Genomic DNA, 24,861 nt, shown 5'->3' with positions numbered 1-24,861 from the left:
CCCCCCCCCCCCCCGCCGCCCCTATTGTGCGATTTCCATCTCAGCCCACTATCCCCCATGGACTCCGCGAGCCAGGCACACCCATTAGTTTCACAGAACGCGTCTCCCCTCTTCCATCCCCGGTAACCTCAATTATCTCAAAGTGCAACACTTAAAAGCAAGAGCGGACAGAAAAGGGGACAGGAATTTTGTTGCATTGCTTTTTGTTTTTATAATCAACCACAGGTTTACCAGACTAATGTATGCCACCACTATGTCCGTATAATATGTTTGCCATTTATATACTGCATATGAAAACACTAGCAGTGTTTTTAACGTAATTTCATTTTTAAAACATGCCCGAGAACACTTTATACTGTCCTCTTATTATTTTCCTTTTGCTCACTGGCTCTGCATGCTTAATCCTCAGTAAATGGCCTCATGTATTACAGGATGCTCTCTGTTTCCTCAACAATCACAAAGGGACCATGGGAACAGGATGTCTGGTAACTGTGTTGAACACAATACAGGAAAGTGGTTTATTTGATGGGGCAACGATTTACAGGACCGGTTACTGTAGCTGTCTTATCTGTTTCTGTGGCAGAGCAAAAAAGTTCATACTGTTCCCCTAAGCACTAAAGCAATATCCCATCTCAGAGGTACGTAGAAAAGTACCATAAAAACACAAGTAGCCCATACTCAGACGGACATTTAGGCTTTTATCTAGATTGCAGTTCTTCTTTTGGACCTTACTGACAAATCTCACAGGAAATCAACGTTGGCTGCGGAGCCTCACATACACGGCATCACTGCCAAACCCCATGCATAATGTCCCAAACCGTTTCTGATTAATTCTGCTAATGTACAGTCCAAGTACTTCCTGCTTAGCCATCCGACACACCATTAAGCACAGAATGCAACTTGCTTTGCTTGTCCCTCAGCCTTCTTTCCACCGACTGTACACTAGCCACAGTCAGAGCAACAAGATGGCCATCACTTTACTTTAACTTGCCATTAGCAACAACATCACACTTGTACATTCGGTGAGGGTGACTATAGACATAACCACCAAAAACATTAAGAGAAGACAACATTCCATTTGCATGAAAGTACAGTGATGCTGTCACAGCTTAAATTAGTAAATCAATGTTACAGATAATAATGCTTGATTACGCGTCATGGGATTATTCTGCACAAACCTGTCATTCGGAGTCCTGCAGAGGTACTCCGCCAAAAGTCACAGTGAAAATGCTACCTTTACTTCCAAATGGCAGAATGTGACCCGAAACATTGTGTTTCAAGTATGACCGTAGGATGACACGACTGATGGTGGCATAATGATGCGTGAAATCGCTGCCTGCTATCTTGCTAATTCTACCGAGTGCATGACATAGCTAGCTATCCAGCTAACTTAAGTTAGCAAATTCGGACAATTACACGCTTGCTCGACAGCCTGCAATCTCGCAACGTACAGACGATGTTACATCCACTTACTACTCATCTGACAAATAATAAAAACTGCTCCCATAAAAACTGATCCCAAACATCTGTTGCAAGAGCCCCTCTGCAGCCCCAATGACACAGGACCAATTCTATGCGCAGCATTAGTCAGAGACTGCAGAGAGCTAGCGAACTGCTATTCGGCTAGCTACCTAGTTAGCCAGCTAACATTAGCTGATTAGCTAGCTAGGACGCTAGGTAGCCAGCTAAGTGTTTCTGTAACTCACCTATCACGATTCGCAGATGTTTCAGGCGTGTAAGCACATCTTTTTTTGGATCCAACACTTTCTGTGTTGATTTTTTGACGTCCCCATGAGGCTTTTTTGAAAACATCCCGAAAGCAAGAAGGAATTTAGTAGAGGGCGCAAACCCCTGTTAGCTAGCTAATCTTCAATATGAATTATAGCTAGCCAGCTAGCTCGCTACAAGAGGTCTGGGTCCGTTAACATCAGCAGTTGTACGATTTCAAGAGCCTCTGTATGTTATAAAATGTAAATAAATAAATAAAATGCATGGAGAGGTGTGCATTTTGCAGAAAATCTCATTTGAAATGTAGCTAGCTACCTTCCCAGCACGGCACTCAACACACCTCTCCCAAAACAGAATAAATCTCTCAAAACATGGCGGAGTTCGGAAGAAGAAAAACAAGTTAATGGAAATCAGAGCAATTCAACGCAGACCTCCTGCTGCCAGCAACCCGCAAAAGACTCTTACGAGGGTGAGACATGACTTATTCGTGTTTTGGCAAATTGGTATAAAACTGGAAGAAAAGGTTTCTTCGGGAAAAAAATCACATAACAAATAGAGAGAAGCCGTTCTGATACACAGACGTTGGAAACAAACGTTACATTAACTATCTTTGGGGTGTCTTGTCAGACAGTTCACACTGATTATGTCCATTGGCACCAGCCTTGAATCAGTTTCATTTTCTTGCACAGTGTCTACAATGAATTTAAAGATTGGGTAATCTGGCTGATCCAGGACCGGTGCAGGGAGTTACTAGCAAACGAGAACCATAACTTTCCTTGCGGGCTAAAGTGTTTCATATATATTACGTAGTTGTAAAATATTATTAGTCCCCTTCAGGAGTACGTTAAACAATTTAGCGGCAACAAATTAACTAACTTCGCTCGCTAGCTATTTTTGCTAGCTAAAACAAGTTGATTTTGATTTTCCTCGGAAATTGATTATATTGTCTAGTCAAATACTTCCTCTATTGATAAACGAAAGACCGTCGGACGAAATGTGTATGCATTTTGGGAATCGGAGTTTAACCGCTCCCTTTCACAGTCATTTGAGAATGGAACAATTTAACACAAAAACTACAACTCCCAGCACAATATAAAGGGGCAAATTCCGCGCCAGTCAACCATTCTTGTGTGGTTATTTTCGTGTTTATAGTCATTAGACGGTGTAAGAAATAATTAGCTTTTTACCTATATGCTTGCATTTCGAGCTGAATTGTCTATATAGAGCTTTGGGTAGTTGAAGCAGCTCGTTGGCCGACTTTTGCTCTTCACGTACTAGCTCGCTAGTCTGGCTGGCAAGCTGGCTTGTTAGCAAGCAACCTTGCTAGCTAGTGCTAGCTAGCTAGCATTCATTATCCAGGTTGCTACTTTTGTTTTGTTTTTCATCTTTAGCGTTTAGCTGGTTAGGCACATTAACTTAGCTCATTTGGCTGATTTTGTCAAATTTAACGCAATGCCTGTGCACTCCCGTGAAAAGAAAGAGAGTAACCATGAAGAGATGGAGGTGGATTATCCGGAGCAAGAGGGCAGTAGCTCCGATGAGGAGGACACCGAGACCTCGTCCGTTTCTGAAGACGGAGATAGTTCAGGTAGCGACCAGTAAAATAATACTACGTCTTTTTGGTTCTTTCTTTACTGTCAAGTGCATCTATTTTGGTGGCTTCGAATACAACCTATAAGTGTATGCTAACCGGCTACGTCGCAAGGTCCGTTTAGGGAATTGTGTCAGCTAGCTAGCTTGTAGCTAACGTTACAATGCAACCAGGAATACAGCTATCTTGTCATGCTGATCATTTGTAAAGTCGACGTAACAGTCAGACATCGACATGCTAATTAGGGTTTGTTTTTTCTTCAAACATTGTTTATCAGTTTTGACTGAGAAGGTTTAACGCTTTAAAGCATTGACACTTTTTGTGGTGTGGAAATTGCAGATGTTTCAAGTAGGTAGAACTACAATAACGTTAATACACGTTATTGTACATTAATATATAGATTTAGATAGTCTTGCTACTTGATGTTGACAGTTGTCTAACACAGTTGCTGGTGCACGTGTGTGGACGTTAATTATGATGGCCACTGCAAAAGTATAAATCAGGGAAGTTTCTGCAGACTTTCTCTTGACGAAAATTCTCTTTACCATATGTTTAATGGAGTAGTGGGGCACAGGTTTTTAATGCATTTTGTAATGTTTTCACACATGCAGAAATGGACGATGAAGACTGCGAGAGGAGGAGAATGGAATGCTTGGACGAAATGACCAATCTAGAGAAACAGTTCACTGATCTTAAAGACCAGTAAGATTCTCATTTCCAACCCTTTCAATACTTAGACTAAATGAAGTCAAATACTTGACAAATACACTTATGATCCTGAGTTGAGTCCATGCTAAATGGCAGTGTTATTTTGGGTCAGTGTTATTATTGGTCAATCTGACAGTGATTTTGTTTTGTTCAGGCTCTACAAGGAAAGGTTAAGTCAGGTGGATGCTAAGTTGCAGGAAGTAATAGCAGGCAAAGCACCAGAGTACTTGGAACCCCTAGCCAATCTGCAGGAGAACATGCAGATTAGAACCAAAGTTGCAGGTAAGTGTTAGCCTCAAGAGTAAATGTCACATTTCTATTAACTCTATTTTTCATATGCATGTAGGATGGAATGAAGGCCAGAGCTGACTTGAATGAAGTATGTTTTATACATAACAGCTGCCTGACACTTGCACTGCACCAAATCAAAATAGAATACAAAACAGTAACCTACACTTGATATTATACTTATTTAGAGTGTTGTCCATACCATCGCATAGTTTCGGTAATAATTTGTAATTTGTTGGGTAAATACATAGACAAGATCACTTTGCAGTGTCTTTTTTTTTTACAATGATTTGACCTGAAGTGCCTTAAGGATTTCCCCCCTTTCCCCTTGAAGGAATCTATCGGGAGCTGTGTCTGGAGTCTGTAAAGAACAAATATGACTGTGAGATCCAAGCTGCATTTCAGCACTGGGAGGTAAGAACCTCTGCTGGTGGGAAATCCACTGCTGTCCTTTCCTACACCCACTTTGTTTTTATTTCCACGCTGTTCTCTTGCTGCTGTTTTTTTTTAAAGCCCTGGCCTTCGTTTTTTTGTTCTTAGAGTGAGAAGCTGCTTCTGTTTGACACTGTCCAGAGTGAACTGGAGGAGAAGATAAGACGTCTGGAGGAAGACCGCCACAGTATAGACATTACATCAGGTACAATACAGTCGTGGACATAGAATTATTACAGGTCTTAATTTTGGTGTGAAATAATAGCAGTTATTATTACTTCACATTACATTACATAATTTGTTCACTTAGATGATTTGTTCACTTAGATGATTACTTACTTATACTTTATCCATTTATAATTTACTGAAGCAGTTTGAGTAAAATACCTTCCTGAAGGGTGAAACGGCTATGCCAGCTATAACTGGGAATCGAACTGGCAACCTTTTGTTTTAACAATTTGTTCTTTGTCTAATCTCTGTCTTAATTTTTTCTCTTAGAGTTGTGGAATGATGAAATGCAGTCAAGGAAGAATAAGAAGAAAGATCCCTTCAGCCCAGACAAAAAGAAGAAGCCAGTTGTTGTCTCAGATATCCTTTCATATATATAATATCATGAGTTGTGTCTTCATTATACTGAAAATCTTGGATTTATGTAACATTATGTATTCTTATTAGAATACATAATGTTACTTTCTCAGTTATTGTCAGAGGTAGCCTCATTCAGTCAGTACTTCAGGTTTAAAAAATAATGCACTGATGTTTATCAATTTAAGAGAATCTTACAGGTGTTGTTCTAAAAACACCATTGTAAAAAATCAGGGTTATTTATCTTACCTTAATTTTCGGTGTTGCCTTTAACCCTCTCACGACCATATATTGTTTACATGTTACAAGACTTGGACATACTTGAAGACTGGACAGCAATTAGAAAGGTATGATTTTACAGATGAACCCTCAAATAAAATAGTTGGGAAAAAAGTAATTGCTTTTTCACATGAGATGTCATGTCTTACAGGCAATGGCAACCTTGGGACCACACAGAGTAAAAACTGATGGTAATGTCACTGTCTGTTCTTTTCTTTTCAGTTTGGGACAGAGTTGTAACTGTTAACTTTATTTTCATTTTTTCTTTTTCGAGAAAGATAAGCTGTGAAATTATATAAACAGTGAGCAATAATACTGTAGTACTGGTGCATTTTTACAAAACAGTCAAGCCAAGGAAGTTTTGTTTAGTTTTAACTATCAAAGTGAAGTACAGAGAGACTCATATGGCATACAGTACCATATTAGCCAAGGTTTTGTTTTATGATATTCCATCACTTACAAAAATTTATTTTGTCTTATACAATTCAGTCTCCACCAAGAGTGAAAAGCATCAGCACAGCGCACGTTCAGAAGAGGGGCGTCTGTTCTACGATGGCGAGTGGTACAGCCGGGGACAGACCATCTGCATTGACAGGAAAGACGAGTATCCGACAAGGTAAATCCATACCGTCGGGTGTCTTTACCCTTTTGCCTCTGCCAGCCATATTTGATGACGGATGACTTCGCCACATCTGTGCTTTGTTCGTTTAATCCATGTGGGGAAAAAGGGTGTTGGTCTCTAATCAGTCCTCCCTCTGTGCTTTCGTCCTGCAGTGCCATCATAACCACTATCAACCATGATGAAGTTTGGTTCAAACGGCTTGATGGCAGCAAATCCAAACTCTACATCTCTCAGCTTCAGAAAGGCAAATACACCATAAAACACCCCTAGTCCTACCCATTTCCTTCTGTTTTGTCCAACTCGGTTTAAAATGTGTGCCATCTGATATATCTTATATTTTATTCTTTGCTGCTGTTCTGGATATTTCAGAAAATGGACAGTTCTCTCTGGACAGTTCTCTCTCCCGATGGCTTAATTGGATATATCGTTTCTCAGCAAAATGTGCATGTATTTCAGTTCTCAAGTTTTGTATTATGTGTCTGTATGTGCGTATGTGTATGTGTATGCTCACTGATTTGTTTGAGAGAGGCCATGAATCTTCAAGCTGTACACAGGAGAAGATAATTCTGCCACAGAGAGAGAGGTGGATGGAGCATTTGTTCTTGAATGGAATTCTTGGAAACCCAATATAATCTTTTCTTTTTCTTTCTCTTAATTGTGTGCAGAAAGATATGGACCCAGTCCTAAAAGCCTTACTGAGATTGTGTACGTGATGCCACTGGTGAAGTGTGCCAAACTTGATTTACATCACAGGTTTACAATGATACAATGATATCTGTGAAAGCAGAGTCGTCTGTCTCCATTGTTGCGGCCTGAGGTAAATGTGATATTACCTCACACCAAGTTGTGCTGCTATCAGCATCTTTTGTTTTTCCCTCCAATGCAGTATTAAGCTGTAGTCCACTGCCAGCTATCATTATACTCACCTGCGGTTGCTCTACTTTACTCCATGAATATGCATACGTCCATACAAAGACAAAGCAGTATCATTTTCAGTATGTGAGAACCTGGCTTGCTGTGTCACGACATTACAAGCAATTCAGTCATCCTGTTGATAAATCATGTCTGGCTTTTTTGTACAGGCCATTATCAAATGCTGGGGAAAAATATTTTGTTTTTTTAAACATTTTGCTGTAAATTGTAAACCAGAGCTGTTTTGTTCAATTAGCCTTTAAGAAACTTTAGAAATGTATCCATCCCAGAAAGGTTCAGAACAAAGTTGTGCTTCTGCGCACCTTAGCATTACGCATCCTTCTCTTCATAAGATATGGAACATTAACACAGCACAGTATGTTCAGAGAAGCCCTGAGGGCATGAGGAGACTTTCCCAATCATCATGAACTAAGGAACCAGGAAGTGGCTCAAGGAGTGGACAGTTACAGCTTCAGTGCATGACATTTTACAAAACCATTAACTGGTGTACCTACCAGACAGGTCATCTCAGACACTTCTGCTGATGATGTTTTTATCTGCTGGAATATCAGTCAAAGGAGGTGGCCCACTTACTCTTTGTCAATGACTTGTTTTTAGTGTATTTTTCCCTTCATATACAACAGTGACCATGGCATATCTGTATTAGTGTAGATTCTGTGCAAGGAGATGACTGTTAAGTTCATCTGGCTATGTATTTAATGCAGTATTAGCTTGACTGGTTATTATGCAAGATCAAATTAAGTAGCCCATAAATAAGTACATGAATGCTGAATACATCTGTGTGCAAATCTGATATCAACTGGCTTCTCTTAGATTGAATTGTAAAAGAAATTATGTAAAGGGAACCAATTGAGTTTTCCCTCCAGATCCTATGTGTTTTTATGTCTAAAGAAAAATTTTGCTGACAAATTAATGGATGAGACTGAAATGAAAATACATCTAGAGAAAAACATAGGTCAAATTAAGGATAAAGGGACTCCTGGGTAAATAATGTTGGATATTCTAGTTGTTTTTTTGGCGTGATTAAGTTTGGTTCACCCTTGTATATATATTTTTTGCATAGCCAATGAGTCACAGGAAATTTACCATAGGTATTTTTATGACTTTTACTAAATTGTTCTGAGCAGAATATTTAACCATCACATAGACCAAGAACCATGTTCCTTCTTTACATATTAATGCATTTATTTTATTCTTTGTCAAAACCATAATTGAAAATGCATGCACAATTAAATAAATCTGTGTTTCATGAAAAAAATTGCATTCTTTTAATTCCTATGTTTATTTCTGGGTTGTTATGATGGCAAACTTGTTGAGCGTTTGTGTGGATTTTGGTGCCCTCTATCAACAGAGGTCATTTAAGAACACGACATTAAATGAGAACGGGTCATTCTGCCCAAATGGGTTTGTGAGTTTGTTATAGTTTAAACTAAAGTACAGAACATTTTGTTAAGCTGCTTCTTAGTTTCAGTGTGAAATTTACCTTCAACTAAATCCCACTCATGTCCCTTGTTCTGCTGCCAAAATTTAATGGGAAATGGCTTCTCGAGGCTTCATTGATCTGATGTAAAAATTTTAAAATCCTAATCAAAAATACCCTGCACTATAGACATTGCCCCAAATAACGTTTATATATGGCTGTTTATAAAAATGGATGCAATCCCACAAACCGGGCTGAAACCCGGCCCGGTCTGCAGTGCCGTTCGTTTTTACTTTTACTTTTTACCATAAGCGACATACGTTGCAAGAGACTTTCAATTAAGCGGGGATTAATGTGAAAGGTGTTTAATTATGTTCCAACAAAGGAACACACCCATTTAATGTTTTGGTTACGTGTTTTCTTGGTGTAATGCTCACACGAAACAACGCAACCCCTAGTCCCTTTCGCTGCAATGCTTACAAACACAGTGGTGTTTCCAAATAAGATTAAGGAACATGTGAGGGCTGAAAAGTTGTTTAATATTTATCGCTATCAAATATATTATATGAACAGCAGTTGAGTTAACTGGGGAAACCACTTTCACATCTCCATTTCTTTCAACGGAGAGATTCATTCCAGCTTCATTTGCGGAAAAACAACGCATGTAATTGAGTAAATTGATTATATTGGAAACATGCGATCTATTTACAAATTAACATCTGTTTTTAAACGAAAAACAGCTAAAAGCTGATAAGAACTAAATATAAGGACAAGACGGATCCTATTAAGACAACCTATGCAATTGTGCATGCACATTTGACTTATTTAGCTGTAATATAACTCTTGTATTCAGTCAGAGTGTCAAATTTTGTTGGGAATTGTCATCCCCTCCGGAACGCTATGTAGCTAGGTTGCCCAAGGCACCTGCACGCAAGCGTAAACTGCTCGGATAAATCTGCACACGTGGAATTGCATACTCATTGCTGATCATGTATGACAACAACGCACGTCGAGTTTCGCAATTTCACATTTTGGTCTTTTGGTGTCGCTGTTTGACATCCTGCGGTCTTTAGCTGCGTCTCTGCTGCAGCCGTGTTCGGCTTGGTTTGTTTTGGTCCCTTAAATCCCGGGTCCAAGGGTTTGGAGAAAGATGACAGCAAGAAAGTCCGGGTCGCGATTAGAGACCGAAATAGAACGCTGCCGCTCCGAGGGACAATGGGACAAGATTCCGGAGCTGGTGCGACAGCTGTCTGCCAAACTAATATCAAACGGTAAGGAGAATCGCCGGAATCCAGTGCTGTGTAGTAAACTAACCAAAGCCTCTCGGGCCTGTGCTCCACCAAAAGCCGCGGACTTTCCTAAAACTGACATCCCGAGCGGATTTGTATGACTTTGGAAATGAATGGGAATGAGACTGAATCTTTAGACCGGGTTTCGGGTTGCACAGAACAGGGCTAAAACATTGTAGAGAGCGAACAGTCTGATGACCCGCTTCTTATTTATACGTCAGCTAGCGATGTTTGCTAAGTTAGCTGTCATTTTCCATTTCCTGTTCTGACGGTATTGGATTTTGACAAGTCATATTAGCCAGCTAACTAGATAGATAGCTCATATGACTTGTCAAGGTGGCTTGATAGTTACGTAGTTATGTGTATCTGTAGCAATCTGTATAGTTAGCTAGCTATGTTGTTAACTAAGGAAAGGAATTAAGTTGTGGGAAAAACAACCCTGTCAAACAAGCTAGGAAGCGAACCTAGGAAGCTAATCAGCAGTTACTTGCAAGATGGCTAGCTGGCAGCTTGCCCTTGTGCGTGATCATTCTTGTTTGATAGCTAGTTACCAAGCTAGCTCGGTAACTAGCTTGTTTAATTGCTGGGTTATTACTAGCTGGCTAGCTAGCCTGTTTGTTTGCAGGACTCTGTCCACCCCAGCCCGCGGGCTTGGCTAGCTAGCTAGATGGCACGTATGCACTGACATAGCTAGTTAGCAAGCTAATAGATGGCAAGCTTCTATTACTTGTAAACATGCCATAGCGCGCTACTTCGTAAGATAATGTAACCTCAAGTAATACTCCAAGATACAAGATACTACTGTTGCTGTGAATAATAATTTTAAAATCATAATATGACCATTGCTAGCTAGATCAGTTGTGAAGTATAATAAAGTTATATTTTCCTAACCAAGTTGTGAGTCAATGGACATTAATTGTCTAGCTGGCTACATCCGTTGCAAGAGACTTTCAATTAAGCGGGGATTAATGTGAAAGGTGTTTAATTATGTTTCAACAAAGAAACACACCCATTTAATGTTTTGATTACGTGTTTTCTTGGCGTAATGTTCACGCAAAACAACGCAACTCTTAATCCCTTCCCCTGCAATGCTCATAAACACAGTGGTGTTTTCAAATGAGATTAAGAACATGTGAGGGCAATACAAGGGCTGGCAGTAAGACTTTTGAGGTGTTGTGAGCTAATCATAGCTGGAATGTGTACCCGATCACAGTCCTAAGCACTTTCACAAAAAACAACATGCAGTGACCTTAACATGCTTTTGCTGGGCAGCATTGATTTGGAGGTTTTTGCATCAAAAAGAGGCTAAAGTGTTATCCAGCAGCATGGTCTGGTTTCTGCTATTCAACCATTGATGTTGATTGAAAAGTACTATGCATGAGAGAGTCACATGGTTATTTTTTACACAAGGGATGACCTGCAGTATGCTAGAAAATACTGAGGGGTTCACATGTGTCCTACTGTACCCTTTGGACATGATATACCCACTGGAATGGCAGTGTGGCGTAGTGGTAAGGAATAGGGCTTGTAAGCAAAAAAGGTTGCTGGGCCAGTTCCCTGCTAGGACACTGCTGCTGCACCTTTGGGCAAGGTACTTCACCCACAGTTGCCTCAGTAAATATCCACCTGTATGAATGGAAAAGCCCAGGCACAGAGAATAGAGAAAGACCTTTGGGAACGTAGGCCATATTGGTTGAGGGTCAGAGAGACCTCTGCATCATGTACCATGCTGGTTCAAGCCCCAGAATCACTGTTGTTTCTTTTCCCCATTACGGTACTTTACCACTAAAATCCACAAAATTCATGGGTCACAGAATGAGGAAAGCGAAGGATTGAATGACGTGTGTTAACACTGTTGGATGCACTGCTTTTGAGGCCAGGGTGAGTTTGTTTCTAGTGCCTGCTGAAGTGTGCTTGTCTTGCAGATGACCTTGGGGAGCTGCTCCTGGGGGAGGCCAAGCTTCAGCAGTACCTGAAGGAGAACCCCATCAAGCAGGGAGCCAGCCCACGGGGGATCAGGCCCAAACTGGTGGAAGTCCGCAAGCACCTGACAGCAGCTTTGGACCGAGGGAACCTCAAGGTACAGGGTGTGGGGACCCGGGCCTTCTTCATGGACTCTTCAAGATCTATGCACTTTAAAGTGGTGACCTTACCAAAGAAGTATAATTCAGCTGCAGTTGTACAAATGTTGTGTTGCTCATCTATACTATAACAGGAATCCACACAGAAAGAACTTTTATTTTGGTTGTTAAAGAATAAAAAACTTATGCCGGGTTCAGACTACACGATTTCAGCATGATTTTGATACGATTTGTCGTAGGCGACAAATTTCCAGCATTGGGCCCGATTGTGAACATGGGCCGAATGACGAACGGGTCTTGTAATGTGACATAATCGACGAACAGTGATGTGGTGTCTGGGAAGCCCCACGACACCCCGACTAAAAGTCTAGCGTGTAAGAATGTTTTGAGAATCTCCCACGACGTGTTCTGAAGTTGGCCAATAGCATGACAGAGTGCTCTCTGCAAACATGGAAATTAGGAATAGTAACAGCATATTATTGTTAAACGTTGCTAATATTATTTTAATTGTGGTTACACATAAAGTGTTACAGAGACTGTCGGCTGCATGGAGTTACAGTAATAACACTAATCAGTATTATTGTTATCATATTTGTTAAACTTACAACTTCATTTACACTAGTTGTAGAAATCGTGTACTATAGACAACGAGGCACATTCTGTATCTGCAATGTAGGAGCTGATAGCAAATTCTCCGGTGTAATGTTAATGCGTGAACTCGGCAGCAACAACACACGTAGCGCTTCTGTAGCCATGATTGACACTTTCTTGACCCGCCTCCCCGACGACACACAAGGACATGAATGATCGTTGGTTGGGGTCAAACCTGTAGTGTTGCCAGTCTACCAAGACAAGGCATGATTTTATGGCATTATGAATGCCTAGTCTGACATGGTGACCGACATGAAAGACAAAAAAATTATGTAGTCTGAACCCGGCATTAGTTTGAAAATTTTGAGGGTTCAGGACCAGTCTCAAGGTCTTCCACACACCGAATTTCACATTTTTACTGAGACAAGGCTCAGACTACGTTGCTGTGTCTGCTGGGGGGCTGAAGGCAAAGAGCAGCAATGTGGAAGGGATCACTGGCCATTCCAACAGAAACTTTACAAACTAACAACATCTCTGTAAAAATATAGTGAATTAATTGGTTCAAGACATCCACTTAAACATGCTTTGAATGTTCCTCTAAGACAGGACCTGTACGAAGATGTAACTTACAAACAGACTTGAATCTGATCATCACAAAATGTTATGGCATGCTGCTGCTCTATGAGGCAATTTGTAAATGTCTTGTCAAGGTATTACTCTGTTTTTTATGGTCTACATTTGTAGGAGTTTGTTGTTGTTATGGTGGTAAGTTGTGCAGTTTATGTCAAGGTCAAACAGTAGAAATTCCTCTCCCAGAGAAATAAAACTGCATAAAGCCTTAGTGAGGTGATAAAGAATTCACAATGCAAAGGGAAAACACTCCCCCTGGGAGTAAGGACCCTTATTTATCTCTCTGAGCATCTGCCATCTACAGCTAGAGATTCAACTGATGGAGCCATGGATCCTTCTGGAAGGATTGGAGGAATGTACAGTATGGCTGAAGACCAGACTTTGCCAGAAATGAGCATCTGCTAAACAACCTTTAGTTTAGTCCAGACCTTTCAAGGAAAATCAAATTTCCATTGTATTTAATTTATGTCACTGTATCCTCCAAACCTACATATGGGTATACTTCTGTTGCTACATTTCTATGGGGATGCCTTACCTGTGCACCTATAGACTGCATTTTTTTCTCTTTCCTCAGCCGGACTACATGCAGGAGGCTAGCATGCTGATGGCCAAGCTGAACTATGTGGAGGGTGACTATCAGGATGCCATCAACCAGTACTCCCGAGTGGGCCTGGACGACCTGCAGCTTGTCGGGGCCCCCGTCTACCGCCTCTCCATGATCGCAGAGGCATACGCGACCAAAGGTGGGGCCCGCGCTCACTGGCTGAGTACCCACAATGCACTGCAGGGTGTCACTCATGAGAACAGCACTCATTGTCTGTTCAGATGTCAGCTTAGGATTTTGGAATGTGTCCATTTATTTACAGCTCCTAAATTAAAAGTTTGAGGACTGGACTGGTTCAAACACAAGGAGAAATTTCAGCCCTGATCTCATGGGTATTGTGCCAGAAACCTTTGTTCATTTATTGCCCTCGTAATCAAAGGCCACCTGACTTTGTCCCTGAAAAAGTGCTTCAGTTGGCATGCACTGTTACCAAAGTATAATGGCCAGGACCTCCTATTTGGCTGTGTGGATGTTTTGGCTCTTGTCAATGCCAGAGGCAGTTAGCAGATGAATACACAGTGCGACTTTTTCAGAGCAATTAAGCCGCAGAATGCCTGCATAGGCTTTTTTGAACTCAAAAGTGATTCAGTCTGTCCCCACCAAGTAAAGGAGCACTGATCAAGGTGGGAGTCTACGTTAAGATGAGCATCCCCTGCAATTGAGCGGTTCAGCCAGGTGATGGCGGTAGTGATTCACTTAGCAGCACACAGAGCCGCAGTAATGCTTGAGGGAAACTCCTCTGTCTGGGGTGTTCTTGAAATATATAACAGTGGATGCATCAGCTGGTTCTGCAGAGCTAAGCTTTCATCAGGCGCTTGACAGCTTGTTAGTATTGGTTGTGAAGGCAAAACCCTGGCGTGGTGTTGAGGCAGCCCTATACAATTTCCTTCCAGAGTCTTCATGTTTTTATCTGCAGGATGCTCTCTGGCAAGGACGGCTTTGGCCACAGCTTTGTGTATTGATAGAATAAATACGTGAATCTGTAAATGTTTCTCACATGAAAAGATTCAAATGCGCTTGAAAAAATTGACAGCCCAGATCATTTTGAACAGCCCTGCTTCTGACGTGTCATCATTTGGAGCAACAGTCGTGGAGACAGTAACAGAAAAGCTTTACTCCCATTTAATTTTCATGAGTCACCCAATCGTGGGGGTCATACAGGTCTGTTTAGGGTAACACAGGAGCTTATTAGAGCCTGTGAAAGTGGCACATGATTATGAATTAGTTATGTGTGTGACTGGGTATGAGAGTCCAATGGCTCATGTCATTAACCCCCAGCTTTCCTCCAGAGTAATTCTATATAAGGCCAGATGGGCCTTGCTGCAGTTCTGCTTACGCTTCCTCTCTCGAGCGTGCTCACTGTTTGAACTTTTGTCCCGCGCTCCAGAGAGCGTGGCTTCCACTGCACGACCCAGGCCTTTGCAATAACTTACACAATTACCTCTCTTCAATAATGCATTTCCGCTGTGTCTTTCAAAGCCAATAATTCTGGTACGAAAACCTTAGACGCCCCCGTGGAGCGTATCGGAAAAGCGGTCCGCTCCTCATGCGTGAAGCGTCTCTCCGGCCTGCAGGTGGCTCAGCAGATGCCTGTTTCGCCCCCGTTCACAGGCCACGGGGCTGGCTTTTTTGTGAGGGTGCGGCTGTTTTGTTACAGGTGAAGATAGCGTTTCACTTTTTGGATTAAAAAATTGACCCCCTCCTTTTGTGCAGGTGTGTATTCCGTTACACTGCGCTGGCATGCCCCTATACCCACCAACCCTTTCTTTGTGCTCCTCACCTGAAGGCCTGCTGTTTCCCCTGGCACATATTCGCTTGTTTTCCAGGTACAGGCCGGGCACAGGCCAGCTTTTTTGTAACTAATGAAAACAGGCACGTCTGCATGTTGTGTGGCCGGTCATTTGAACCACACCGCAGCCCTCGGGCAGGCTGTCACTGCCTTTGAGTGTATTTGTCATCTTAATTGAGCCCGCTGTGTGCTGTGATCAGGGTCGCTTTGGCTGGGCAGGTCTCTATGGCCGCTGACTGACATTTGTCATTGTCACACGCGTTCTTGGCCAATGGTGTAGCGGCCGTACAGAACTGTCCTTCACTCACTGACTGACTGACAAACTCACTAGCTGAGTGAGTGGTGACTTCGGGAGCAGTTACTCGTTGCAGTACTTGAGGAGTGCCTGTTCAATTTTTTTTTTTTTAATTTTAAGCAGCGTAATTGTTGCTCTCCCCATACATGGGTGGAGTCTCGTTACCAAAACGTTGCCGGTTCAATTTCCCACTGGGACACTGCTGTTGTACCCTTGGGCAAGGTACTTGACCCAGAATTGCCTCAATAAATATCCAGCTGTATATATGGGTAACATGTAAAAAAAATTGTAACCTATGTAAATCACTCTGGATAAGAGCGTCTACTGAATGCCAGTAGTGTAATGTACAAAATGAAATCATAGGCATGATGTTTCATTCACTAGTTACCTACAAAATTCTGTATATCAAATATTAATGTGCCTTAGGTAGCAGTACTAACAGCCCAGTGGATTTAGTTCAGTTCACGCAATGAAATGGAATAAATCCGCAGTACAGTAATTATATTGCAGTAGGCCACACCAAGTAAAAATAGCTGGCCTGACATATAAACCAGGGATTTGTTTGGCCAGACAAAGCAGCCGTCATCTGAAGGCCAGGGTTAGGTTACCTGCCCACAAAAATAATACTTTCACAGAACAGTGTGGAATCTTTTTTTATCAAAAATTGAAGAGGGAAAACACCAGGAGAAAAATGAAAACATTCTTTCAGGTGGGGAGGGGGTTTCTCGTGCTCTCTGGACGTCTCTGATGGTCTCCTTAGATCACTCCATCCTTGCCTTGTCAGACCTCAGCCCTCATCTGATCTACAGTAGAGGGCAACAGGACACTGCCACATAATGCTTAGTTTCTGGTTCCTCCTCCCACCCAGATTGATGTCTGACTGCTCTCTGCAGAGTTACAGGTGCATGATAAAACATTCAGAACTCTCTCGCGCTCTCTCTCTGTCTCTCTCTGTCTCTTTCTGCCTGTGGCCTGGATGGCCAGCTTTGATTGCATTCAAGATTCATATTTCATGGAGCTTGTGATGTGTCCCGACTCCAGTTTGCTCACTTTTTCCATGCCCTCTGAGGCCCGTGCTGGGCATTTCCGCCAGATTCAGGTTTTGGGTGCCGAACTGAATGCACGTCCCCTTTAGGTGTTCCAGAAGAATCCATGTCCAACCAAGTGGTTTGAGCCAGCCCGCTCTGCTTGTTGGATGTGAAAGGTGTCCTTGTGATCACGCCCTCTGTTTCTCCCTGTTCCCAGGTCTGTGTTTGGAAAAGGTGCCGACTGCCTCTCCCTCCCTCTCTAACCGCAACACGGATCGCGAACAGGAGATTATCACCTGCTATGAGAAGTCGGGGGACATAGCCCTGCTGTACCTTCAGGAAGTGGAAAAGGTATCATCACTAGACCATCTTGACCTTGTGTGTTTAAATGATGTAAATCTGTCTGGGTGCATGTAGGACTACGGCATGTAGACAGTCTTCTGCTAAGATGAAAAGCACTAGTGGCGGTATGTCTGATGCCTGTTTTCACAGTGTTAGAGAGGAGGTTTGGCAGGGTGTGGCTGTGTGCGGAGGTGGTTTTTATTGAAAGCGTCTGCAGCCGGGCCGGTTGGCAGCGGGGCCGGCAGTGCCTCAGACAGCGGCGGTCGTGGCGGCGGAGAGTCAGGCGGTATTGGCTCCAGCCCGGGATCGATGCCGCATCGACACACTGCGGCGCGCTGTTTGTTTTCTGACCTTGGCCGTTTTAATCAGGCCTCTCTTGTGTTTTGGATCTTTTCCATCGCCGTGTTTTCTCTCGTTTTTATGACCTCTTTTCTTCTCTGGAGTGTTTCAGCCTCCCATCAGAAATCTGCTAACGAGCCTCTTTTGGCTTTTAATGAGGGATTCAGCGCCGGCGTACCGTCTGCGGTAAGGCATCACTCTGCTACAGGAGTATGTCTTGCGTTTCCCGTGGGGAGGGCTGCTTGTTTGTAATTGACATGCGTACACGTGGACAGGTCAGGGGCACACACAGGAGAACAGGTGTTACCTTGTTGCGCTGACACTCCTGCTTTTACAAGCCTGCAGACAGGCAGTGGAAGCTGAACTTACTGATAAAGATGCTCATGGTCCATTTTGAAAGAGCTATATTCACCATCCCCAACGCGCACAAACGTAAACCTAACCCTTACTACAGGTCTAATCTCTACATTGAAAAGCCTACAACAGCCATCAAGCTGAGTAGGGCACAGTCTGGATAGTGATATCTTGCATGTCATTAACACATGGTGTATATTTAGCCTTTTCAGACTGATGAAGCAGAAGTCCACACTTTTACTTATTTCTATGCCTTTATCATGTAAACTGAGCAATGGACATGTATAGATGGTCATATGGGAATGTGATAGTATTCTAATTATATTTTTGTATATATTTCTGCATAGAGGCTTGAACATCTTGTGTCTTAATTTACACTTAATTTGTGGTGGGATCAGGGCATTGTGGGAGCTGGAGTTCTTAAACTCCTTGAGGCAGGAGCTGTGCAGCTCTGTGATGCTGCAGCTTTGACCTTGACAGCAGTTCAGCTCCTCTCGCCTTCAGCCCCAGAGTCTTAAGAGGAGGAGCCACACAGAGTGACAATTCTAACTGCAGGTCTAAATGAGGAGAAAGCTGCATATCAGTGTTTCCGCCTTATGGAACAAACCCTTGAAATGTTCTCGCAGAAATGGTCCTGGAAGGTGGCTCTCTCTGACGGTACAGTCAGACTCTGACCCCTCTGATTAGTTCCAGTTTTGCAGAAACTTCCCCTGCAGTACATCGCCCACGCAGGGATATTTATCGCCAGCCGGGCTCCAGTTCTCGGTATTGAACCTGTCAGTAAGCTTAGCTCACTGACACGGTGTTGATTCAGTGTGGCAAGTGCGGAACAGGAAGTGGAGTGAAGAATCTCCGCCTGCGATTTACAGACCTAATTAAACGATGTGTGATTTGCCGCACTTGGAGCAACTCAACCCCCCCCCCCCCCCCCGTTCTCATTTCCAGCAAGTCTGCAGCCTCTCTTTGCCAACGCCGAAGCGCAGAGCGTGAAATTTTGAAGTGACATAAAACCAAGATTTTTGATTTAAGTAGCTGCTTGGAATGTTGTGCGGCACCCGTAGTTTATTTGGTTTATTTTCCGCAGCTGGCTGGCACACACCAGGAATGATGCTCTGTGGTGCAAAAAAAAAAAAAAAAAAAAGGCACGTTTTCTGGAAACTGTCCCCTCTCTCTTTCTACAGGGCAGCTGCCTTTGCTCTGTGGCACAGTGTGTGTGACTCGGCAAGCTTTCATTCAGGTTATGTTTACTGCAGTCCCTCACGTGGAATATCCCCTCACTTTATTGTCTTTCCAAAGCGGCTTTCATTTTTAACTGGAAGTAAAATGCAAGAATTATTTTATTGCTTTTAGGATTTGCATTAAATGTTGGGGGTTCTGTATAGGTTTGGGTGTCTGCTTCCTAATCATCAGCCTGTGCTCATGAAAACACAATGACCTGCTCAGTGGGGTTGCAGACTTACTCAAATTATGCCAGCCTTCCTCGCGTTCAGAGTCACTCTCCCAGCAGACTTCTACCAGCCCTGGTGTGAGTAATGTGGCGCATGAAGAGCTGTGAGCTGGAGCTTTCCGGAATACCTGCAGAAGACTGCAGGGCCGCTAACGAGGAACGGTGTCACGAGCGTGCTGCCGGGTACAGCCAAGGACTCTGAAAGAGAACTCTCTCCGTGGCTTACAAGCACACACCCACGCGTTCTCACGCGTATGAGGAGAGACTCATACATGCACACAAGGATCAGTCCTTTTGATTTAAGGTGTTTGTCATATCACCCCCCCAATCACCCTCCTCCTGCCCAATCCCTACTCCTCTCCTGCTCCGGAATGGCCCGGCCGCTGGCTGTGTTGATTGATCGGCACAATTAAAAGGAGGTCGTAACTGTGCCTCTGTCCCCGGGATCAGCGAAAAACACAGAGCCTTGGGCACCCCATCGCTCGCAGACCAACCCTCCCGTCCTCCTCGGCCTTATTCGGCATCACAGCCCCCCCACTCCATCCCCCCGTCCCTGCCCGATGACAAGAGAGCCCTCGCGACCAGACACAGCGCCACCATCACTCCGTGACAACTTCAAGAAAACTAACATAGCCCTTTCGTGACAGAACATGTCAGGGTCAGGCCGGGCAGCGATGGGGCCGCCTTCGGGAAATAAAAGATCTCTCTCTTCCATCTAATTAGAGGTCTGTATTCGCCCTTTAATGTGTTTTTCCTGTATCCGTTCCGCTGATCAGTCTGTTTTGCTGTGGGAGAGGAAAGTGAAAAATGCCCAGCGGTCCGGCTTTCTAAAGAACTATTGGCCGCATTGCATAACCGGCGTGGAATGAATGAAATCTCTCCCTTTAAAGTTATCAATATGGCCCTCAGCTCTTTTGGCTCGTACGCCGGCACAAGGTGTTCCAGGGACATTCCCTGCTTTTTTGGTGGAATGAAAATCATTTTTAAATCTCCCCCCCCCCCCCCCCCCCCCTCTCGTGCTGCTCTGGAGAGTGTAAGAGCACAGCATTGGCGTCCGCTTCGACAGCTCTGACAGGAGCTGAGCTGCTGGGGCTTTCCTCTCCTCTTCTTTAAAGCCCATCCATTCTGCTCTCCTTCATCTCCCCGCCGCACCCCGCTGCATTCAGATGAACGCCGTCGCTCGGTTTGATAAGGCAGCCCTCCCAATTATGTAATGAGGCCAAGCCTTTAGTAAAGAGAGCCCATCTGACGTGATGTAATGCTTTTTGAATTGGCGTCGGCTCCTGCGCCGGGGTGTTCAGGGTGTTCGGGTGTGTATCCTGTAGGCCTGAAGAGCTGAGCGCTCCAGCGGCATCCCAGTGTGATGCTGAGATCCATCAGCTCAGCCAGGCTCAGTGTGAATGCGGCAGAGTCTCCACAGCAGCGCATGAAAGAGCCGTCACAGGACATCTGAAGAGCGACCCACATTCCTGCCGCAGGACCAAACGGGAGAGAGAGCGGCGTCCAATCCCGGTCTGAGAAGCGGCACTCGGCCTCCCTGTGCATTATGTCACACTGCAGGTGTCCCGTTATCAGCCTTGTCCATCCTTATGATTGGCTGGGTTCAATGATAACTGAAACACTGGGTTCTACAAAGTGGAGAGCAGCCATGTATGCAAATTGACACTCATTACAGTGAGTTTGCACATATTCATTTGTGTTAAAATAGACAATTCACTACACAAAATGTAATTTGCCGCAGTGAAGAGAAAGGTTCAGCTGAAGACAGCACATGCTTTCCATGGTCTGTTTAAAGCCAGAGAGACCGTGCCATGAACATGATGAATAATATGATGTTTGCATATTCTTCTTTGATGTAGTGTTTACATCGACCCTTTTTTTAAATTGCCATTTTTGGGGGCCTATTTCTCCGCTAACTGAAACGTTGTCCACAGCTTTGTGCTAGAAGAGTATCACAGAGGAATATTGTGTTGTGGGTGGTGTGCCTTGAAAGGACTCATAATATGTGGTGTGCTGAGAATGGCGTGTTCAAGTCACAGCTGTGGAGCCATCTTCCAGGAGCGTTATTCAGCCATTTTGGGTATTTCCACAGTGTTGTGTAGGCAACTGGGGTGTGAGTTTGAGACACTTCACTTAAATAACTCTAGGAAAAAAAACAGTTTGTAAAACTGGGTATGTTTAAAAGGTGAACCATGCAAGTCTCTAAGGATGAGGGCTAGCCCATTCTAGTGAATGATAGTGAATGATTGGTTTCGGCTTTGTGGACGTCCAATCACAATACCCCGTCCCCCCCCCCCCCCCACAGGCTCTGAGTGCGGGCATGCAGAACCGGAGTCCCAAACCGGGCCCGGTGACCCAGGAGCAGGAGCTGGGCTACTTCCTGGAGACCGGCCTTCAAAGGGCCCACGTTATCCACTTCAAAAACGGGTGAGAGTGGGGACCTAATCCAGACCTCCTTTCAACCAGCACATCAAAGACCCCTGCGCAGATACGAGCAGCAAGCAGGGCCACTGCAAAATTCATCCGTCCATCCAAAGCCTGCTGGGCTTGATCTCGCTGCTCAAAAGACCCACTGTTTTTAATCTCTCTCTGCTCTCCCTCTGTGTTTTTTGGCGCTGTCAGGTGGATGAATTAATCTGTTGAATGTTGTTTGTTTTTCTGCATCATAAGCATCTGGTTACTAAATCAGCAGTTGATTAATGGGAGTGTAGTGTCATGTTGGGGGGGGGTGTTGAATAATTGATTCTCACGCGACTGCTGGCTCACTGACCTACGCCCTGTAATTTGGTGAACTTTTCCCCCCTTTCGGCTGCACGTGGTCTCTCCCTGTCGCTTCTCTTCCAGGTTTCATTTGTGTGAAGACAGACAGTACGTATCCCTCTGTGGTGTCATCTCTGTAGAGTAGTGCTCTATCTAGCCTAGGCCCCCAGTGGGGATACATCCAGTAGAAGCTCCAAGACTGCAACATTCCCTCGCCTTTCTGTGTATCAGTGGAGAAATCAGCCCAAATTGTAACGATGATAAACTCCTGAGGCGGCGAGGCAGGGTATTCCCGCCTCGAGGCGAGCATTACTGGCGCCGAGCGCCGCGGCACAGCGAAGAGGGAGAATGACACAGTGATGGAGTGGGCAGGCCCTCTGCTCTGACACGATAGGCAGTAGATTTCGCAGATACCCGCCCCCTCCTCCGCTGATTGTCCCATAGCTAGGCAGTGAAGCAACTGGGGTGCAATGAAACGGATAATTATACAGCGCGCCATGGGACTGCGCGAGCTTCGCGGCTGCGGCGTCCTGCGGCTCGGGACTGTGTGAATAAACCAGGCCATAGGAGCCGAGGTGCTGCAGCTGGAAGACACCACGACCTCCTTTTATCGGCCCACGGAAATAACTTCCAGCAGCGATAGCGCGGTTGGCGATAACCCTAATCCCAAAGCTATTGTGCATCATACGGCGCCCCGCTAGCTGCATGCTCTTCCAGTCCCATTAAATTTGTACATGGGAGGTTGTGCTGCTTCACTCCCTTGCAGATTTGTCCGTTATAGCCTCCGTTACCCTCCTCCCTCGACCCCCCCACCCCTGCCTCCCCCGCCCCCCCCCCCCCAAACACACGTGCACACACACAGTAGAGCCTCTGCAGTCTATTCAAGAAGCTGTGGGGGCTCTCTGTTCTGTGTTCCAAGCTCTTTTGGTGTAAACAGCACTGGCTGGCCGCGTGCGCGCGGGGCACGGTCAAGGGGTGGGTTGAAAGTCCTGACGGCGGTGCGATTTGCGCTAATCCTGCCAGCGTTTCATGTGGAGTGCGGTGTGGGATCGGCGGAGGCCCGCAGTGGGAGTCTTACTGATTCACAAGGCACAGCGCGGCTCCTCTCTGCAGCCGAGTTCAGCCTCTCAACTCATTTAACCTCCTCCTTCCCCCCCGTCCTGAAAATGTGCTTTCCGAAACGAACCTTTGAATAGGAAGCACAAGGAATTGCTTCGGATTTAATCGCTCTGAACATTTCGAAGATAAGAGCTCGTGCAGGAACATTTGTGCTTGTTCTACTTTTTTTGTAAAGCAGTCCTCCTTGTTGAGCCCTTAGAGGCCTTTTGTGAAGAAGGTGTACTCTGTACTAAATAGGCTTGATTTGACTAGGTGAGTGGATGTGGCCTGTAACTCCACCGAATGTAAAAGTGGAAGCTGAATGAGTGACTTGGCTGACATGGACTAGAAGATCTGTTCCTTTTGTGTCGTGCGGTTTTAAAATGAGGCCGCCTCACAGATACAGAATGTCTTTCAGTTCCGCGGCCCGCTGCATCCTCTCACCCTCCCAGCGGCCCTCCTCGTATTGATTAAGCTTACTTACGGAAGTCACTTCCAACTGTAAATGAACGTCACCTTTGATTAAACCGGCCATTCGCACGCACACCTCAGCAGCACCTTCCTGATAACAGCCTGTAAAATGAAAGCTGCGTAAAGACATGGCTATGAAAGCCTGGAGATTAAAAAAAAAAACCCCAGCAGGAGCTGACTCTGAGCAGAGAATGGATTTGGAAGAGGAAGGAGGGAGCAGCGGAAATGGTTAAACCGCCTTGTTATTGCGCAGCAGAAAGGAGGGTGCTGTCGCTCACAGAGAGCGAGCCTTTACTCTCCCAGCATTCGCCAGTCATGGGAGAGGAATATTTATTCAGCGTCTTTCTGCCACTGTTTACATTCCTATTTCCGTAGCCGAAGGAGCTTCACAGTTTTATTTTTCTCTCTGTATGCCGAGACAGTCGCAGAAGAAGAGACCGGTCTTCCTGCCAGGCTCTGCTGGGTAGCCGAATCATTAGAAGTGGAATGCTTGTGAAAAGAAAAGGTGTTCTATTCCAAAGCCGTGGACCCTGAATTAGTTCAGTGCCTCCTTCTAAGTATAAGACCCTAGTTAAGACGTCGTGCCTTTGTAGCACATGGACTTGTGCTGTGTCTCAAGGCTTGCTGTCAGAGAACAAGCCGCAGCATGAAGTGATAATTGGCTTATACTCTGTCCCGGCTTCTCAGTTCTACGTCTCCTTCATTTAAGTTTGGGGAGAAATAGCCCTGTCCCGGAGTTAACAAAGCAAAGAACACGCCGTGCTTTTGCACAGAGTCGTCCTCAAAGGGTGCAGGGTGGGCCGGCGAAGGGAACGGCACCCCTGTCACGGGACGTCAGCGGAAAGAGCGACAGGGCTGTTCTTTTGCAGCGTCGTACGCGGAAACTTCAGAAGCGGCAGGCGCTCGAGCGGAGTGGACAGGCTGTCACCGCTGACGTTCTGCGGAGGGGCTGTCACCACCACCGCGGTAGTAGGCGTGAGAACAGCATCGTGTCTCTCTCTCTCCCCCCCGCCTCGTATTTGAATTTTAGTGCTGAGCCTGAGTATCGACACTTCATATTGATGGACGGCTCTTCGGGCTGACGAGCCAACAAGCTAATTTCAGATCCCCCCCCCCAAATTCCCCTTCACCCTGCATATCCTGAGTGATGCACATCC

The 24,861-nt window shown here is 44.7% G+C and overlaps 3 protein-coding genes across 7 annotated transcripts in view; 2 read left to right on the top strand and 1 right to left on the bottom strand.

Annotated features, from left to right (window-relative positions):
• ralgapa1 (Ral GTPase activating protein catalytic subunit alpha 1) overlaps window positions 1–2,093 on the bottom strand; it is a 62,080-nt gene extending 59,987 nt beyond the window's left edge. For all 4 annotated transcript variants that reach the window (XM_036543055.1, XM_036543056.1, XM_036543058.1 and 1 more), the window contains exon 1: window positions 1,707–2,093. In XM_036543055.1, the coding sequence (XP_036398948.1) occupies window positions 1,707–1,812 (106 nt within the window). In that variant the 5' untranslated portion in view covers window positions 1,813–2,093. The remainder of the gene's footprint in view (window positions 1–1,706) is intronic.
• Window positions 2,094–2,849: 756 nt separating this feature from the next.
• On the top strand, window positions 2,850–8,303 carry brms1la (BRMS1 like transcriptional repressor a). Its single transcript, XM_036542058.1, has 10 exons — window positions 2,850–3,316; window positions 3,931–4,021; window positions 4,182–4,309; window positions 4,650–4,729; window positions 4,856–4,952; window positions 5,246–5,335; window positions 5,615–5,679; window positions 5,763–5,802; window positions 6,101–6,227; window positions 6,386–8,303. Exons 1-10 carry the CDS (start codon window positions 3,181–3,183, stop codon window positions 6,501–6,503), a joined length of 972 nt encoding a protein of 323 aa, XP_036397951.1. The 5' UTR covers window positions 2,850–3,180; the 3' UTR covers window positions 6,504–8,303.
• A 1,368-nt stretch (window positions 8,304–9,671) lies between these two features.
• ttc7b (tetratricopeptide repeat domain 7B) overlaps window positions 9,672–24,861 on the top strand; it is a 51,581-nt gene continuing 36,391 nt past the window's right edge. For both annotated transcript variants that reach the window (XM_036541659.1, XM_036541660.1), the window contains exons 1-5: window positions 9,672–9,857; window positions 11,801–11,955; window positions 13,752–13,920; window positions 17,111–17,244; window positions 21,681–21,802. In XM_036541659.1, coding sequence (XP_036397552.1) covers window positions 9,737–9,857; window positions 11,801–11,955; window positions 13,752–13,920; window positions 17,111–17,244; window positions 21,681–21,802 — 701 coding nt within the window. In that variant the 5' untranslated portion in view covers window positions 9,672–9,736. The remainder of the gene's footprint in view (window positions 9,858–11,800; window positions 11,956–13,751; window positions 13,921–17,110; window positions 17,245–21,680; window positions 21,803–24,861) is intronic.

Source organism: Megalops cyprinoides, chromosome 12, assembly GCF_013368585.1.
Source record: "Megalops cyprinoides isolate fMegCyp1 chromosome 12, fMegCyp1.pri, whole genome shotgun sequence".
NCBI classification, from domain to species: domain Eukaryota; kingdom Metazoa; phylum Chordata; class Actinopteri; order Elopiformes; family Megalopidae; genus Megalops; species Megalops cyprinoides.
The sequence above is the reverse complement of the archived record's forward strand: the minus strand, read 5'-3'. Positions and strand labels throughout refer to the sequence as shown.

Coding starts and splice junctions, on each gene's coding strand:
- brms1la (XM_036542058.1), top strand. CDS start 3,181: ATGCCTGTGCACTCCCGTGAAAAGAAAGAGAGTAACCATGAAGAGATG. Junction 4,022..4,181: donor TTCACTGATCTTAAAGACCA/GTAAGATTCTCA, acceptor TGTTTTGTTCAG/GCTCTACAAGGAAAGGTTAA. Junction 4,730..4,855: donor CTGCATTTCAGCACTGGGAG/GTAAGAACCTCT, acceptor TTTTGTTCTTAG/AGTGAGAAGCTGCTTCTGTT.